This window comes from Sceloporus undulatus, chromosome 2 (assembly GCF_019175285.1).
Source record: "Sceloporus undulatus isolate JIND9_A2432 ecotype Alabama chromosome 2, SceUnd_v1.1, whole genome shotgun sequence".
NCBI lineage: Eukaryota > Metazoa > Chordata > Lepidosauria > Squamata > Phrynosomatidae > Sceloporus > Sceloporus undulatus.
Window position 1 is genome coordinate 112,420,931 of NC_056523.1, and position 19,730 is coordinate 112,440,660.

The following is a 19,730-nucleotide window of genomic DNA, read 5'->3' on the forward strand; positions in this document are numbered from 1 at the left end:
CTACTTAGAGTCATGTGTGTACTTTCTGTGAGCCCTGAGGGAAGATGGGCCCAACCTAAAACATGAAAAGTTTAGGTTTGGGGACCATATCTACCAGAATCCCCCAACCAGCATAGCCATTTGTCATGCTGTCTGGGGACTCCCAAAAGCTGTAGGTTAAAAAGATATTTCCCCCCCAGCTGTGGAGGCAGCTTCACCCTTTGAAAGCCCATCCTTATCCTGGCAGAAGAAAGAGAAGAGCTGAGATGCTGGAGGAAACTTTGCCATCCAGAATTGGCAAGAGGAAAGAATTCAAAAGCAGTACTTTCCCAGTAGGCACCTGAAGTAGGGAGCAGAGATTCTTCAGAAGATGCAAGTGCAACCAACAGCAATGGTCTCCACAACCATTTTTTGCTCTTTGTGACACTTTTTCTTCTTTCTGTGAGACTTGCTTGGGTCACATAGCAGACGGCGCACTGGTATTTTGCTGTAGATGGGAATGCTCACCATGGTGCGGTCTTCCTGCATGGTGAATGGATTGATGCATCCTGTACATAAGCAGTGTGCTTCTGGGATATCAGCTGGTATTCGTGCTGGATCATGATTTATCCTGGAAGAAAATGTGATATCTGAACGTACATGTTTAAATGGTGGGTTGCAGGCACAAACAGAGATGCTCCAGAACAGAACATGGCATAGTAAAGAACAGCTCCATACAATAGCATCTTCCAATCAATACTTAAGTAACCTTGAAATTCTGAATTCTCCCCAAGAGAATTCATACCATAAATATGGTAACGACACAGAAAACTGTCTTAGGATGAATTAGAACATTGGTCCCTCTAGCTCAGCACTGTTGCCACTCATTGGCAGTGGGTCTCCAAGTTTCAGACAGAGGTCTTTCCAGCCCCTGGCTAAATATACCAAGAGCAGAATATGATGCCTCTGGAATGCAAAAGAATTACCTGGTCTCTGTTCCAAAGTTTCATGCCTCATGACCATGACCATGCTCTTCTGTCGAATGTGGGCCACAGACTATTGCTATACATATGTGCAGCTATGCCACAGCTGCATTAAAAAAACCAAAAAAACAGCCGGGCAGCAAACACAGAAGATCATTGTGCTGGGTGAAGCCAGAAGGCAGTGGAGCAACAGTGACCATGTGCTATCATAACATGATGTATATTGCCAAAAATTGTATCATTGGACTATCTTTACTGAACCAAAAGGGTACCAAAAATATGCTGATGCTTTTGAGATATCTGATCTCTTTATCAGAGAAGATGTGTCAGGACTGGGGGACTGACTTGATATTGGAGTCATGGTATCTGTATGATCCTCTGAGATGTCCTCCTCCCCATTTGTGTTCTGTAACACGTTGCCCGATGAAGTTATCTGGGGATCTTGGAAGTCTGCATACATTTTGTGGCATTTTGGTCAGAACCTTTATCATGGCCAACATCATTACTTTTGATTTCTGTATTATCTCTTACACAGACTACATCTGTTTGATTCATCTTCTGGCATAGTCAGATTAGAACATTTTAGCCCAGACATTAATCAACTCCACACAGTGCTGGATGTTTTTTAAAAAATAGTATTTGGTTCCTAAAAGAAGGGTGAAATTAATAAAAATAACAGAAACTTTTAACACCACCACAAGGGGGTGATACAGTACCATGAATTCAGGCCCACATTACCATGTTTGCTTCTAGTTTCAATGAGATTTTCTTGGCATAGTTGTTGCTATTTGCCTTCAAGTTGTTTCTGACATACCGCAACCCCAAAGCAATCATAGCACAAGGTTTTCTGAGGCTCCGAGAATTGTAATTGATTAGCATATGCTATTAAAATGGCTATCGAATGCCATTATTAAGCCTTCTCTATAGGCTACCCATGTTACCATGGTAATAAAACAAAAATAATGACCACAGAAGAATTACACAAATGCAATTTAGACAACGAGGAAATTGAAATAGTTAAAGAATTCCCATATCTAGGATCAAACATTGACTAGAATGGAGACTGCAGTCAAGAAATAAAAAAAAAAACTAGAAATGGGAAGGGAAGCTATGAAAGAACTGGAAAAGATACTGAAAAACAAAGACATACAACTGAGCACAGAAGTCAGAATTGTTCAGGCCATTGTATTCCCAATTACCATGTATGGATGTGAGAGCTGGATAGTGAAGGAAGCAGACCAAAAGAAAATCAACTCATTTGAAATGTGGTGCTGGGGAAGAGTACAATGGGCATTTCCCTCACGCGGGGGATCTGTTATGCATTCTCATTTTTCTCTACTTCCATTTTAGCCCATTAACATCAAACCAAAAGCTAGGGATGTGTTCTTTGAAAGAACGAAGAAACCCTGTTGTGCAGTGTAAGAACCCAATGCCACCAACTGAATGTGTGCCATGAGATTATTCAGAGTACATACCAGGGCTGAAATAATCTTTAATGTCCCTGTGACCCTTGCAGTTTGACTAGCTTAAATAGAATAACTGCTCATTGACTACTGTATTGACTGCCAGTTACATGTCATCCCTTAAGGTTGTACTTCTGTGGGAGAATGTCATACAGTCCCAGCACTGGAGTGTTTTCTATTTTATATGTGGAAATATCACATAATAATAATAATAATAATAATAATAATAATAATAATAATTCATAGAATCATAGATTTGGAAGAGACCGCAAGGTATTCTGCTTTTTTACAAAGGAATCAAAGCGGATTCCAACATTTCACATGTAGTATATGGTTCATTTTGATGTGGAATGTAGCTGTGCAAGTCTTAAAATCATAGAATCATAGAATCGTAGAGTTGGAAGAGACCACAGGGGCCATCCAGTACAACCCCCTGCCATGCAGGAAATCCAAATCAAAGCATCCCCGACAGATGGCCATCCAGCCTCTGCTTAAAGACCTCTAAGGAAGGAGACTCCACTACACTCCGAGGGAGTTTGTTGACTTTTACAGGATGTTGTCTGTAACTATAAGAGATAAGTGATAACAAGTCATCCTCACTTTGTGCCTCTTTTGGGTTTTAATATGTTTGCTTTAATTTATTTTCTCACTTTTATGCATTGCTGTATACTGGAATTCTTTTTTTAAAAAGTTTCCAAGAAAAGCACAGTTAACTCCCTTATACCCCATGACATGGGGGCAAGCTATTGATCTTTTAGCATTGAATCATTGATTGTGGGAATGAAAATAAAATAAGAGTTAGAGTACAGTTATTTGGTTTATACAGAAAGGGTCTGAGAAGCTTTGTCTATAGTCCTGGTCTATCTCACCTATAAGCCCAAGGAGACAAACTCCTCTTGTTGGACATCCAAAGTCTCAGGTTGACCTGGCACTTGCTGTCCACTGGCTCAGAGCTGTTCCGCAGATGGGCAACCATCTCATGAATGCTTTGCTCATAATCCTCTACAAGGGTATAGTCTGCGGAGGTCCCTGGATTTACTCTCAGCACTGGGTCAGGAGAGGATTCCTGAACCCTCAGGCGCTGATCTTTGGCCTTTGATCTCTTTTTTCCTTTAGTTCCTTTGCTCTGTTCTTTTGCTTCTGTCACAGCATCTAGTGTGAAGGAAAGGTAGAGAGTGCAGAAAACCATCTGTGGGAAAAAGGCAAACAGGCCAGTTACTTTATTTTATGTATTCTGTTATTTGCATTTATATATTGCCAATAATAAATAAATAAAAGTTGTTGCTGTTGTTGTTGTTTATTTCCCACTTCTCCCAAAGACCAAGATGGGGAACAACAACAGATTCATATAACAATATATACACATGACATCTGTTAAAAATATAATATCAGTTAAAGATACATAAACTTGTCACAATACAGGACATCAAATTTAAAGTGTTATAAAATACCTAAGTATGATACAACTATAAAAATGAAACAATAATATAATAACTTGCAAGTGAAGATTTTAAATTACAACAGTACCAAACCATAATGAAAAATACAGGTGCAGATATAAAGCCTACATGGTAAAAATCAATTCGAAGCCAGTCTAACAAGATGTTGTTAAAAATGAACAGTGAAAATTATTCAAGAACTAAAACAGCTGTTAAAACCAGTAACATGGAATAGGGATTAAAACAGCAACAATTTTAACATTCTGGTATGCCATGTGTATAAGAAGTCACGGGAATGTCTCCTTTTCGTAGGTCATTTAAGCAGAGGTGGGAAAGAAATGGGATGCAACACTGTCACCATGAGATTTTGGTAGGATTCAGGAGGCAAGGAATAAAGCAGAGATGGGCAACTTGATAGAGTGGACAACTCTTGGCCTTTCACACATTGGACTGCAGCTCCCATTATTCTTTACCATTGGCCATACAGACTGAGGTTGATGGGAAAGAAAGTTCAACATCTTCTGGAGGGAGGGAAGTTCTCCATCCCATGAGTAGAGTGAGACTGTCATGAGAGAATGAAAATTCTGCAGGGTTGCACAGAGCAGTTTCACTGAAACTATTGGTCAGAAAACTAGCCTTTGAGAGGTTGATCAAAATAATCCATCTTGGACAAGCCTAAGCTTCATTTTAAAACATCTATTCTGTCAAGTATTCACTGTATAATTCAAGTATAATTATCTCTTAGGTGGCAAAGCCCCATCACAATAAGCAGGCATGGCCAGAGCAAAGGGCAGGAAAGATACCAGACAGTACAAAATCCACAAGGAATTCTTGAGAGAGCCCAGTTACATAATTTTTATTTTTTGGTACATGCTGAGATCTATTTTCTATTCAGGCCCTGGATTCAAAGTGTGAAGCAAGCCTTCAACCACCAACCTGAAAAATAGTTCGGATTGACTCTGAAGGAATTGCAGTCCAACATCAGGCGCCTCCACACAAGCCTCATCCCTGTCAGATGGGCCTACTGTACCATATCACATGGACTCTTACCAGCAGTTCCTCCCCAGCAGTAGAGTAGTGAAGCAATGGAGGTGTTAGACCTGGGGTGGGAATTGCATGGTATTCAAGATGTTGCTAGACTGCAACTCCCAACAGCCCTAGCCTACAGAGCCAGTGGTGAGGAATTCTGGATGTTGCATTTCAACAACACCTGGAAGGCTGAATGATGCCCACTGGTGTGTTAGCTACTATTGGCTTCCTTCTTGATAGGCCACTTTCATCTCATGGCTTTCTGATCCATGAGGCATATGTGGAGCTTTAAATGTGTAAGCCAGCCATTCCCATGATATAAAAGCTGTCCAGTCATTTGGCCCATATCTTCCATACCTACCATTTGATCTGGTAAAGACAGTCCCAATTAATTCTCTGCTCCTCCACTTTTTCAGCTGCTTTTATAATGTCTCAGTTTCTCTTTCTTTGTCCGATTCCCCCTCTTGCTTCAGTTGCTGCTAACTGAATTCAAACTGTAAAGGTTCACTCAGGGACATAGCCAGGATTTTGGGAAGGGGGGGTCCAGACTAAGTGCCACCATTATAATGGGGCTTGGGTGTGGCGGCGCAGCAACATGCACCATTCATTTTATCTAACGGAAGGGGGGGTCTGGACCCCAAGGACCCCCCCCCCAACTTGGCTACATCCCAGGTACACTCAATTAGTTCAGCAGTTAGAGGGCAGGATCTTTCCCTTCGTAGATTATTCAGGCAAAAGCAAAATGCTGCAACCTTTCCTAGCTTGTTTGTTCCTCATTAATAACTATGGCCATCTTGACCACACTCTGATGTTGCTTGGCTACATGTATCTTGGTTTTCATCTGTGAAATTTTGGAGGGCATATTTGTCCCTTTCTCTGAGGGTCAGAGGAACTTTGTTCCTCTGGGCTCTTTCAAGGAGGATGGGGGGATTTTAAAAGAAGAAAAATAAATCGTGTCCTCCATGCCAGGCACTGTTCATCCAAGCAAAATTTACACTTCCCAAAGCAAACAAGTCTGACAGCTCATTAATACACAAAAAGTCACTAAAAAAAGCCCCCCAAAGGCCAAGCACCTACCAGTTTTGGAGCCCACTCCATCTCAGTGGGCAAGGGCTTCACAGATTTCTCCCTCTGCCACAAAATGAAAGGAGTGATATGAGCTGGGCACTTTAAAAAGGAAAGCAACAGCCCCTAATCTCTTCATTGCCAGGGAGGTGGACTTGCCTGGCACCACAAAATGTTCTCAGGGTGCCAGTAAGGTTGTTGACAGAAGGGACAATTGCTCAGTGCTGTCTGCTATCCGCCAGGCTGGCTTGTAGATTTCCCAAAGAGGCATCACACAGAGACAAACACTGCATCCAGAGGTTGGGCTTGCTTGAAGACCCAGGGTGGGAAATGAGCTTCCAAAAAGAGTTTGCTCAATGCCCAGCATCCCTGGGGATGATGACGGCAGAGGGGGGCTGATATTACCCCCATGGAGGGGTTCCCCAATTATCTTCTCAGAGAAGAAGAGCAACGATTGAATGTTGGTCTTGGAGAGTGGAGAAGAGAAGGATGTTTCTCCAGAATGAGTGAAAGGAGGAGGAGATCAGGGCCTTGTGTGAATGTGTATGTTTGTGTGTGTCCTGGGAGGTCTGCCTTTGAGTGGGTGGGTTGCTGAATGCAGGGTTTGTCCAAGTTCACACTAAAGATCCCTCTTCCATCCCAAGTCAAGCAATTAGCATAACCAGAGTCCTGGACCAGGTATGGTGAAGCAATGCAGAGGCCAGTCAGGGACAAGAACAAAATGGAAGGGTTGCACTCAAGTTTAGGAATGCATGAATGTGTGGTGAGGCAATGTAGCAGGAATAGAAAGTCCATTAATGAACTCCACTTTAGCTTGCTTGCTTATTTATTTATTGAGCATCTAGGATAATCTTGGTGCTGTTAGACAAAGAGGCAAATGATTCTCTTTCCTGGTATTTCATGAATCAAGAAAGAAGGGGGAAAGACAAGAGTAGCTTTGGGGAGGCACAGAATAAATAAGATTATTTTATTTATTTTTTTGGTTTTGTTTTTTCTCACAAACTGTTTTAATGGTGGTGAATCAGAAAATGATTGTGTGTGAGGGTGAGTTTTGGATGGGATGAAGGAGGGAAAAATCAGTGGCTACTTGGTGCAACAAGCCTTAGCTGTTCCCCTGCTGTTACCCAAAATGCTGAGGTCCTGTGAGGGCACCCACAGATTAATATGCTTTAGGGAAATTTTAATAAGTCAAATTATGTTTTGGCCAGGGCAATAGCTGGTCTTTGGATCTTAACCCTCTTTATACTGGTACCAAATTAAACATAACTCCAGAGGCAATTCCAAATGGGTTTTTCAGTTTTATTAAGGAAATAATCAACAGACACACGCATACACACATCATACATGCACATAAAAATAACGAAGCAAATGTGGAAGAAGGTAAATAGTGGAGGCCTTGCTAACGGTAATACTTTACTTATCTTGAAGTTTGCTTCCAATCAAGGAGTGTTTGGAATGGAAAGGACTCAATAGCCACCTAGGCAAGTGTATCAGCCAGCTTATTGAGTTGCTGTTAAGTGAAACCAACAGAGTGTCTGCCTTCTTACAAACTAGACCAAATGGTTAGTGTGCAGGTGGTGGTATATATACCCAAACTCATGTCCAGGGAGCAGAAATCGAGGACTGAATGGACTAACTTTCTGCTAAATAGTTTTCCAGGAGGAAAAGAATAGTTGGGAGCTGTAGCAAATGTTTGGATGATTAGTGTGAATATCCCAGAGAAAAAAAGCAAACCCCTCGCTACTGGAGAAGTGCCCTTTGTTTGTGTAAGCACAACCATCTCCTTTGGCCAGGGTCCCATCATTGCCCTCCATAGACAAAAGGGACTATGCTGATGTCTTGGGCAATCTCATTGTGGTGGGTGCCTTGTTTACTCCCTTGTTGGAGCAAACCCGATTATGGCCAGATTTCCACATTGGGGGCATTCCCGAGTCACTCACTGGTCACCTACCTCAGTGTCCCTTTTAATATTAGATCGACATCAAATATGAGAGGAGTGATTGGAGCTTGAACCAGGGGTAACACTACCACACAGTCAAATCCAGGGAAAGAGTATTGGTTCAAACAATGTGAGGAGTGGATGATTCTCTTTTTGGAGCAAGAGCTGTCGGTGTTCAGACTTTCTTAGGAATCCATCTGAGTGAACAGGTGGGATAAGCAAATTAAAGCAGTGGGAAACAATATCAACATATCTGTTTAGCATGCATTTGTTTTGGCCAAGACAAGATTCAGTGACATTCTGATTTTACTTTTGTCCTGATGTTCCTCTTTTCGTTCTAGCAGCTTTCCCCAACATGGCACCCTGCAGGTGTGCTGGACTACAGCTTCTATCATTTTCAGCCATCTGGCCAGTCTATGAGTAGATTGGGCCAAGTGTGGCTCTCTAGATGTTGTTGGATTGCATCTCTTACTCTTAGTATTCCTCACCCATGTCTATGCTAGCTAGAGCTAATAGGCTTTGCAGTCCCAAGATATTGGTGTTTATCACACGGAGGTTTTTGCAGCTCATATCCGGGGTGACTCCTGGTTCAGCTATGCAAATTCATGTTATAACGTGAATGTTTTATCACATCTGGTTGCCCTTCCGTTGCCCTTTCAAATCGCGGGGGAATCGAATACAAGGCAAGTTACGTGATGCGGATTCACGCAAAGTGGAGTGAGTGCAAATTGTATTACCACACCAGTGCATACCATGTGGATTCAACGATTTGAATTGGCACCCTTGCGCATGCTCAGTAGGGGTCTGAACGCATCATGACCTTGTACGTTTCTGGGGTGAAAAGGAGCAAAAGTTCTTGTTCCCTGTTTCGCGTAATTGCACGATTGCGTGAATATTTGCCTCATGAATATTTCTGTGTCTTCTTCATCCCCCTTTTTTATTTTCCCTTCCATTTCAGCAATTTCAACACACACAGATAGATGATAGATAGATAGATAGATAGATAGATAGATAGATAGATAGACAGACAGACATATCTGTATATTCACATTCACGCACATACACACACACACACACACATATATATATATATATATATACCAAAAAAATGAGTTGCCCTGAAAGTGAAAGGACCACTGAAAGGAAATGGGGGGGGGGAATTGCAGTGCCACATCACATTATAGTGTGAATTCACATCATTGGACCTGTAGTCACGTCAGATCTGAGCTGCAAAAAGCTGCAAAACCCTCAGTGTGATAAACACCATTCAGAGAATTGCACTTTGCCAGTCTCTTGTCTGTACATACTATATAGTCCATTTCCAAAATGGTAATAGATTTTATTTCATTTGAACATTGTGAGTATGCTTGAGGGAGCTTTCCCAAAAATTGTATTGTCTAAACACTCATCAAAAATCTTCTTCTCTTAGAAAAGCAGCAGCACACAACTCCTCTCAGGAGTTTATCATATTGCCTTTCTGTAATATCTGGGGGATCTTGTGATAGCTTCTTGTACAGCAATGTAGCTAGTCATAAGCACAGTGACTTCTATTTGTTTTAACTTCTTCTTCTTTTTTACAGAGCTGGGAGAGTGGTTCTGGCATGGCACTGCAATTCTCTCAGTCTGATGGGAATAGAGCAATAAAACCACCATATTTAGAACTCATCTAAGAATATGAGTGAAATGGCCCTCTCTGTTTAGGATTGAAAATACACCTTTGTAGTTTATAACATTTGGAGACAGCCAGCCTGAGAATGTTTCCAAACTAGAAGTCTTTCATAGTCCCATGTTTTGTTCCTATACAAACAAATTCTATTTTGGAGGCAGGCTGAACTGCAGAATTAAAACAGTTTGAGACCACTTTAACTGTCATGACTCAAACTGCTTTGTAAACTGCTTTTTGTAGCTTGGTAAGTCATCAGAGCTCTCTCACAGATCAGCCTGAAACAGTGGTGTCCTGTATGTGTGCGTATGTGGGGGGCTTTGGGGTGGACCCAAAAGGGCTAGCTCCCAATTCTCTGTCCTATGTGGCTTTACTCATGAGTAAAGCCTTGCTGGGCAGGGATGGAAGGGAGCTGGGCCTTCTTCCTTCGTGCCCCACGTACCATTACTCTAAAATAAAGCCGTGCAGGGCAGGAATGGGGGGAGCCAGGCCCGCTTCATAGCACATGGCAGGGAGGTGAGGGTGCTCACAGGGTGTCCCCCTCCTTTAGTGGTGTCACCGGTGCAGCCCGCACCCGCCCTAGTGATGCTACTAGGCTAAATAGAAGTATTTCCTCAAACTGGTGACTATACAAGGCATTTCATACTGCTTCTGGAATCCAGTGCCTCCCAGTGCTGTTATTTATTATTGCCTACCACAAATGGATGGCCGAGGTTCATGATTGCAATTACAAATGTGTAACCTAGAGTTACATATTCATAACTGATTTGTATCTATTCAGTTGTGCAGAATATGTAGGACTAGTAAAAAATTCCCCCCATCTTGACTTATTGGTATCAGCCACTGCAAGTGATGGAGATCTGTTCCCCTGTCAATCGGGGTGCAACAGATTGACATTTCCATCCCCCTTCCATGAGTAATGCAAGAAGGAATTACGATGGAGATCCTGCTTCTGATGGTCTCAGCAGAGATCAGACGCAGAAGGAGGTGGAAACATCTATCTGCTATGTCCTGAATGACAAGAGAACAGATCTTCATCACTTGCAGCAGCAGCTGCCTGGTAAGGCAAGATGAGGATGGAGTGAGGATGTTAGTCCAGGGGACACTGCTTATTTAATTATACTTAATTTAACTGATTAGCTTATTTAGAATCTTTGCCAATGTTTTTAATATGCCAAACTAGAATCCTAAAAACAGCCAGGTATGAGATTTCATCTAGTCATGCTTCCCAACTGAGACATCCATTCTAGCCAACTCCAACAAATGATCCCACATCTGCCTTCTGTAAGGATTTGCTGCTGTTGTCAGAAACTGGGCACTTATACAGAGCAACAGAGCAAAGGCTTGAGGCCAAACCACATGAGATCCATGATCAGATTCTACAATGGGTACAGGGTGGGGTGGTTAGGCAGCTGCAGGAGACTCTGCATTTGCTTGGAGAAGAGATGGATGAGGATATATTTAACCCTTTCTTTCCAGTCCTTTTTTGCTAATCTTAGGCCTGTTACAGACTGCCAAAATAAAGCTGCTTCAGGTCTCTTTGGAGGTATGCTATTTAAATGATGCATGCATCCTAAGAATCCGGAAGCTGCACCAAAGCTGCACTCCAGTGCTTAGGAATGGAGTGTGGTTTTGGCGCGACCTCCGGACTCTTATGACCCATGCATCATTTAAACAGCATACCTCCAAAGAGAACTGAAGCAGCTTTATTTTGGCAGTCTGTAACAGGCCTAAATCACCTCCCCAGTTGTTTTTTAAACCCTGCAACAGAAAATAAGTTAGTGCAAGTATGCACAAATAAAAATAGAAACCTCTCTGTCTACAATTAAATTACCAAGCAGTTTAGTTTTTGTTTAGGTGACAGTGGCCCTACCAGATATTTGACAACGTATGATACATATTTTATTTGTTACTGAAAAGCATTATCCCATCAACAAAAAGAGAACAAAGTTATCCAAAGCTGAGAGAGAGTGCATATGAAGGTTTGTACATGCTTTTCCAACCTCCAGATGTGTTGAACTAGAATTCTCATCCTCTTCATGGATGGGTGTGATGACAGCAGTAGTTTTAAGAAATATCTGGAGGGTACCAGGTTGAAGTTTTTGGGTTTTGTATGAAATACACCAGCTATGCTTGAGTGCATGTGCTCTGAACCAGAACCTTGTAGTCCATGCTGCTTGGTGGTGCCAACTATATGTTATTATGGAACTGGCTTTTTTTTTTTTTTTTTGTGACAAGGTATGTTTGTGCATCTGTAATGCCCTTTGGACACTATCTGGAATATTGAAAGAACCCCTGGAATATAGACACTTGTCATTTAGCTATGAATTAAAGATTTAGTGCTGATTTACTCCTTTGGGTCGGGGTGGGGTACCCAATTGTTTCACATTGGAATACTGACATATTTTCTGGGCTGAATTGATTGTTGTATGTGGTGCCAAAGAAAAAGTTTTCCTAATATTGCTTTAACTGGTGATGGCACTTGTGAATTATTTGCCTTCCATCTTAGAGCATGGTGTGGCATAGCAACTCTGTCTGCTAATCAGTTTTATGTGTGGTACATAGACAAACAGACAAACAGACAGACATAAACATGCATGGCAACATCTCAGCTAATCTGCCCTGTTAGGTAATTTGGCTAGAGGAACCATGGGAGATTATGATCAATCCAGCATTTATCTTTATAGGTAGCTACAAAATCCCCATAAATTGGATCAGAGTCATGCAGTGGGTGTGAGAAGTTGCACCATGGCATTGCTTTTTTATCTAAATTTTCCCCTGAAGTTGCTGTTTTGATTAAAATGCACATTTACCTTGTATGAGAGAAGCAGGTGTTTATGACACATTGCTAGTCCTTCCAATCAGAGGTATAGTTTGGTGTTCAAGAACCAAAGGACAAGAATGATCAAATGGTCGCCATAAGCAAAGCCTTCACTGCCACCCTGTCAGCGAGGAGATGCTGGGTGAGACTGTGGAGTTTATCAGACAAGGGAAACTGGAAGTATAGTCCAATGGAAATCCAAATGCAATCATGGAGTTTCATGTTATTGCGTGATCGACTACCACATGTAATTTCGGGCAATGGCAAGCTATTTTTGGGCAATGGGAAATCAGTTTGAATGCAATTCGAATTCACGTAAATTCACTGAATTAGTGAATTTACGTGAATGCATTCTGGCCCCACTTTCTTTTCACTCAAAATTAAGAGAAATTCCTCCCGTGTGATAATCCCCTGTGGCAGGAGGCAGCAGAAAGAGGTGCCAATCAGTTGGAGACTTTGAACAGTGTCCCAGTACCTGACGTCTGGCCACCCCAGCATACCTTATCAATCTATCCTCCCTTCATCCTCCCTTAGGAATGACTGCCAATCTTTAATTTGATTCCACACACAAAAGGCAGCATGCTGTGGGCTCCTGCATTTCCACCCCTTCTTCCACAAACCCTACATTTCCACTAACATCAGCACACCACATTTGTAACATATTGCATTGAGGTCCTGCTGAATATTTCTGCCATGGTTTGAACTGTCTCTTCTTCTCATCAACTAGCGCCAAGATTATGTAGTAAATCCACCAGTGAATTAAGCGATGAAGGACTCTTGATTGAAGGCCAGGCCCCATCCCCAGCTAAATAACTGTGATTTTTTATCTTTTTAAAAAATGCCTAAACAAGACATGGGGGTAACCACATTTCACAGCCATAAATCCTGCATACCAAAATCCCCATAGGTCCCAGGGTGACGAGGCACTCCCACACAGAGAGTGAAATGAAAACAAGTCAGAAAGTTTCACAAATGATGTGCTTATTTATTTATTTTTAAATAGTTAATTATACTTGCCAACTCTCACTCTCTTTTCTCTGGCGTGTGCACAGAGAGCTCTTCTATCTCACTCGCATGTCCTCCAGATAGACTTGCAACCTAGCCAGCCTTACGTCAACCCAACCATGTTTATTTGCTTTCTAAGCCCACCTTAAATTACATGTAAGAGATGGTTGAATGCTGTAAAATTAACTTAAAGAATACAGTGGTGGCTTATCATCCCTCCATTTCTGGATTGGATAGGGAAGAGGAATGAGACAAAAGATCCACATTTTAATTTTTGTATTACTAAATATTTATTTTATTAGTTATTTATATAAGTTTTAATATTTTAAAAGTTATAATATGATGGCTGAATTTTGGCTGATAGACAGTTGGCTGAGTTGCTTTTGTTTTGTTATTTAAATAATTTTATGAAGAAATATAAACCAGCACAATAGCAACAGATTACATGTAAACACCACATTTACAAGTTCTTCCAAATAGGGAAAAGCAGCCCTTTACATTAAAATTTTTATTATTTCCCACTTAGAATTGTAGTGACACAGTGCAAAAGTAATATGCAAAAGTATGGTAGGCACTATGGCACTATAATTCTAAAAAGAGAGAGGAGAGGAGAACAATGCTTTAATGTTTCAGAGTTGAAAAGGAAAAAAAAAACTTGAGGATGGGAATAACATTTTGCAGCTGTGTTAGGAATTGCCAAAAAATAGTGCAGAGAACAACAGAAACATTATTTTGGCTTAAAAACAAACAAACATGAGAACTACAGCATCAAATGCAGCAACCTCCAGAAACTTCCCAGGAGCTTGCAAATTTCATAGACCATGCAATTGCTGTTGTTTCGTGTCTTAAAGTTGTTTCCAACTTGCAGTAACAAAGAAACAACTTTAAGTCACAGAACAACAATTGCATGCTCTGCACAAAAGATTCTTGTTGTTCAATGTCTTTGTTTATGACTTACAGTGATACAAAAGTGAACCTATCATGGGGTTTTCTTGACTAGATTTGGTCCAAGGTGAGTTGTTCCAAGGTGAGGCTGAGAGTGTGTGACTTGTCCATAGTCACCCAGTGGGTTTGCATTGCTGAACAGGGATTCAAACCCTGGTCTCCAGAATCATAGTCTAGCACGCAAACCATTATACCATACTCCTTTGGAATAAAACTCTGAGAATTTACTGGCCATACTTTTGTAATCAAAAAGTAACTCTTCTAAGCTCTGTCCTATTCCTTACCTGGGAATAAATATGCTGAATTTAGTGAAATGTCACTTCTCAGTAAGGAATGAGCTACTCCTTTTGGATCAGGACCCTCATCCATTGCCAGATGTTTTACTTTAATGACAATTGTATATAGCTACCTGGCATTATTATTAAACTTTATTTATATAGCGCTGTAGATTTACACAGCACTGTACATACAATAAAAAATTGATAAAAATGAAACCTGCCAATGGTGTACATTCTACAGGATAATAAGAAAATACATATAAAACAGTAGATAATAATACAAGATAACATTAGATAAAATAAGCAAGCAAAAAATTAAAATATATATATATATATAATATTGGTATTGGGCAGTTAGCCCAAGTCTAACTTTGGGCAGGTCACATACTCACAGCCTCAGGGAAACGCAAAGGCAAACTCCTTCAGAACAACCCCCCCCCAAAAAAAAACATGATGGGGCACCTTAGGGTCATCATACGTTGGAACTGGAAATGATTTGAAGACACACAACAACAACAACAACAACATGTAAATGGCACAGATGGTGACAAATGTGAAAGAAGATATACCATTTGCTGTTTCAAGGATAAAATACTGTCTATGTATGAATAATGTGCAGCAATGCTTTACAGGGGGGTGGGAAATCCACGCTTCTCCAGAAGCTGATGAACTGCTACCCACCCATCCCATTATCTTTCACTTTTGGGCACACTGGCAATTGGAATCAAACATCATCTGGAGGGCCAGAGGTTTCCCAGCCCTGTTATAGATTGCAAACCCACAGGCAATGTAAATGTCTTTATAAAAGGATAATCAAAGATGGATATTAAGCAGTATATTAGAGAGTCAACAGTGACTTAAACTTTCATGAAAACCCTCCAGGTCTGGTACTTGTTGGATTATTTGTCCTGAGCTTGGGGAAGTGACTTTTTGGAGTACAACTCCCATAATCCCACAGCCTGCTTGGCCAGTGTACTCCAAAATCCTTGTAGTCTAAAAAAGGATTTTTTCCAAGTTCTGTCTTTTCCTTGGCTGTAGAATGAAAGGCAAGAGTCCTCCCTGTATTTCCAGAGAGATGCCACTGGGTGGTGGTATTATAAAGGCAAACTGCTTTCTCTACTCACCTGACACCACCCCAGACTGTCCCAGTGTCTGAAGTTAGAAATACAGTACATTGCCACAATGTAGTTACTCTGTTTTAAATCACTGCTAATTAGGTCTTGCAAGAACCAAAGACCCAGAAATGCTTCAGCAGAGATAGTAAGCAGTGTTTGTAAAAGCAAAGATACCAGTGCTTCTCCTTAAAATCCCTTCCTTGGTCAGTAGGCAGGCGTGGCAATCACCTGGATGAACATTTGGAAGGAATGGCATACAACATGCTGTGGAAGAACTTGGCAGAAGAACCCAAGTGGAGAGAGAAGGATGCCTTGGCATGCTTTTTTGGCATGTCTCCACATGCTGCTTACAGAGATAAGCAAGAGTATGAAATCAACCAGTTTTCTCTTGGCCTAAATTGTCATGTATGCTCCAACTGTTTTTCTTCTAAGACCACTGTCCCCATTTTTGCCTTTGGGGAATTTCTTTTCCAGTTTTTGTGAATCTGAGTGGCTGTGGCTACTGTTCTTCAGAGTTTGGCTTCCTTCCTAAGATCTTCGAAGAGCTTTACCTCTTAATGTTTTATTGAACCATTTCCTGTATTGCTATGCATTTTATATGTATTATCCTATTCTTTCCTAGATTGTATGCCATAGGCAGGTTTACTCTTCTATATTTATTGTTTTTATGTGCAAATCTACAGTGATAAATAAATAAATAAAGGGGTGGTGGTTGAGAAAGCACCTTTTCTTTGATGGACACAATGACATTGTGCCCAGATGAACATGAATGGCATCCAAGTGAAGCTGAATGGTGGAAGGCTCATGAATACTCTGCCGCAACTGCCTGGCCATCAAAATGAAACATTCAAAGTACTTGTGGAGTTCACTGACACCAGATGTGGTGATGACTTGTATAGCTTTACAAAGGGAAGTAGATAAAATTCATGGTGGGCAAGACTAACCCTGGCTACTAGTAGAACTGTCTGAGAATGTTGTTTGGTCCACATTTTTAAAAATACTACAGCTTCAGAACTAATGGGCAAAACCACTGAGAGCAAGTTTGGATCAAAGTGAAAATAATATTTCCAGGATTCTTAGCTAAGGGCCAGTACAGATTAGAAGAAAGGGGTGGCCAGAAGCCGTCCCTTTCTTCTCCAGATTGTTGCCACAGCAACCACATGGCTGCAGCACCGATCCATCCCAAAAAGGAGCTGCAAAATTCAACTCCTTTCGGTGACACTGCCAAGGCACCATTGGCTCCCTGGCACACGTCGATGACATGAGCTGTGCAAAAAGCAGTAATGATACAGTGCTCCCTCGGGTTACGACCCTTCTATTATTTAACACGGATTATACGCCATTAACACGGATTAAATAAAAATCCACTTTATGATTCGGATTTTAGTGGGAACGATTGCGGGTTACTCTGGAACTGTTCTAGAGTTAATTCGGTTTCTAATAGGAATGCTATACCTTGGATTCGATTTGTAACACGGAGTATAAGCCAGTGAGAACACCCCCTTTGAATTTTTTTGATCCAAAGAAATCTACAGCAGAGGCAGCAGGTGAGAAGCAAACCCTTAGTCAGCACCTTGCCTTTAAGTACAAGCTAGCACAGTGATGGTGAACCTTTTACAGACCGAGTGCCCAAACTGCAACCCAGACCCCACTTATTTACTGCAAAGTGCCACATCCCTTTGGCTTTCTAGTAAGAAACTCTGGCAAACTCTGTGCTAGGGTGACAGCATGTGTGCCCACAGAGAGGGCTCTGAGTACCATCTCTGGCACGCATGCCATAGGTTTGCCATCACTGAGCTAGCAGCTGGGACAATCCTATAAAGTTATATTCCTAGTAGATTAAGCTCGCTGCCAGAGACTGGTGAAAAGGCCAGGTCATCAGGGGCCTTAATGTTGGTGTTTACCAGAGGATTTTTTGAAGAGAAAGCCCACAGTCCTGTTACAGTCATTACTAAAGACTTTGCAGTATGGAACTACTGCAGTCACATGCAATACTTGCGGAATGTTTGTCATCTTGCCTACAGAAGTGGAGAACTTCACATGCCCCAAGGGCAAGTTGGTAGCACTCTTGGAGAAGAAAGTACAGCAGCTGGAGCTTCAGCATATGAGGGAGCAGGAGGATTTCCTGGACAGAAAGGAACTAACGATCTTGGATGAATACCACACAGAGGAAGTTGCTGGGGCGGAGGAGGTCACTTCACACACACAGGAGGCAGACAGCTGGAGGAATGCCATACAGAGAAGTAGGCAAAGAAGGGATTGTTCTGGGAACTTGCAGCTAGAGAATCGATTCGAAGCTCTTTCCCTTATCAAGGAGGATGAGGAAGAGCAGCATGGACAGACTTGAGGGACAGAGCAGGGGAGCCTGAGAGTCCCACCCGAGGGAACAGTCGCTGCTAAGCCTCAGAAGAGGCATGTGGATGTAGTGGGGGACTCCTTGCTGAAGGGTACAGAAGCAGTGATATGTAGGCCTGACAAGATGTCTCGAGAGTTGTGCTGTCTCCCTGGGGCTAAGATCCGTGATGTGACAGAGAGGCTGATAAGACTGGTCAAGCCTACTGACCAATACCCCTTCTTTTTGGTCCATGTGGGAACCAAACATACTGCAAGACACAGCCTTCAGAACATCAGAAGGGATTACGAGGCTCTTGGTAGGAAGCTGAAAGAAATGGATAAACAAGTTGTCATCTCGTCTCTTCTGCCAGTTGAAGGGCATGATCCAGGAAAGGAAAGGAAAATAGTGGATGTGAACAACTGGCTCTGCAGATGGTGCAGCCGAGAACGATTTGGATTCTTCAATCATGGACTGTGGTTCCATGAGGAGGGACTTCTTGCAACAGACGGGTTGCATCTCACGCAAGTTGGAAGAAATGTTTTTGCCAACAGTCTCAAGAATAATTAGGAGGCCTTTAAACAGAGTTCTGTGGGGGAGGGAGAAAATATTATAGAAGGCGAAAGGGCTGGAGAAAATAGTCAAACTGACATAGAGGAAACAAAACAAATAGTGCAAGGACCTAACAGTGGGAGGCAAAAAAACTTGCACCGGCAACAAGTAAAGAGGACCCATGATCTGCAATGTCTCTACACTAATGCACAAAGCACGGGAAATAAGCAAGATGAACGTGAACTCCTAGTACAACAAAGCAAATATGATATAATAGGCATCACTGAAACCTGGTGGGATGAGTCGCAGAACTAGAATGTAGAAATAGAGAGGTATAACCTTTTTAAGAGAAATAGGCCAAACAGGAAAGAAGGAGGAATAGCACTATATGTCAGAGATATTTACACCAGCAAAGAGATCCAGGACATCAATCCTGGAAGCCAGGTGGAGAGCATCTGGATAAAAATTAAAGGGGAGGGAAACAACAAGGATGTTACGGTGGGAGTCTACTACAGACCCCCAGGTCAGATGGAAGAATTAGATGATGCCTTTCTAGAACAGATGACTACACACTCAGAAAGGAGAGATGTAGTAGTGATGGGTGACTTCAACTATCCTGATATTTACTGGAATTCAAACTCAGCCAAATCCTCAAGGTCTAGCAAATTTCTCACTTGCCTCGAAGACAATTTCATTGTCCAAAAGGTGGAAGAGGCAACAAGGGGATCAGCTATTTTAGATCTGATCCTAAACAACAAGGATGACTTGGTTAATGAGGTGCAAGTGGTGGGATCACTAGGTGGAAGTGACCATGTTCTTCTGGAGTTTGTTATACAATGGAAAGGAGAAGCCAGGCATAGTTACACGCATTCTAGACTTTAGGAGAGCGGATTTCATTAAACTTAGAGATGTATTGAGGGTCATCTCATAATCAGAAATACTAAAAGAGAAGGGAGTTCAGGACGGATGGGAGTTTCTCAAAAGGGAGATACTGAAGGCACAATTTAAAACAGTCCCAGTGAGGAAGAAAAATGGGAGGTGTCTTAAGAAACCAGGATGGATGACTAAGGAACTTTCAACTGAGCTAAGTTTTAAACAGAACATGTATAAGAAATGGAAAAATGGGGAAATCACCAAAGAGGA

At 41.7% G+C, this 19,730-nt stretch overlaps 1 protein-coding gene across 1 annotated transcript in view; it reads right to left on the bottom strand.

The window, feature by feature from the left end:
• Positions 1 to 218: 218 nt before the first annotated feature.
• The window catches only part of IL17B (interleukin 17B), a 41,658-nt gene continuing 22,146 nt past the window's right edge, over positions 219 to 19,730 (bottom strand). Inside the window, exons 2-3 of the mRNA XM_042454210.1 lie at positions 3,274 to 3,593; positions 219 to 589 (exon numbers count right to left, since the gene is read on the bottom strand). Of these exons, the coding sequence (XP_042310144.1) occupies positions 343 to 589; positions 3,274 to 3,593 (567 nt within the window). The 3' untranslated portion in view covers positions 219 to 342. The remainder of the gene's footprint in view (positions 590 to 3,273; positions 3,594 to 19,730) is intronic.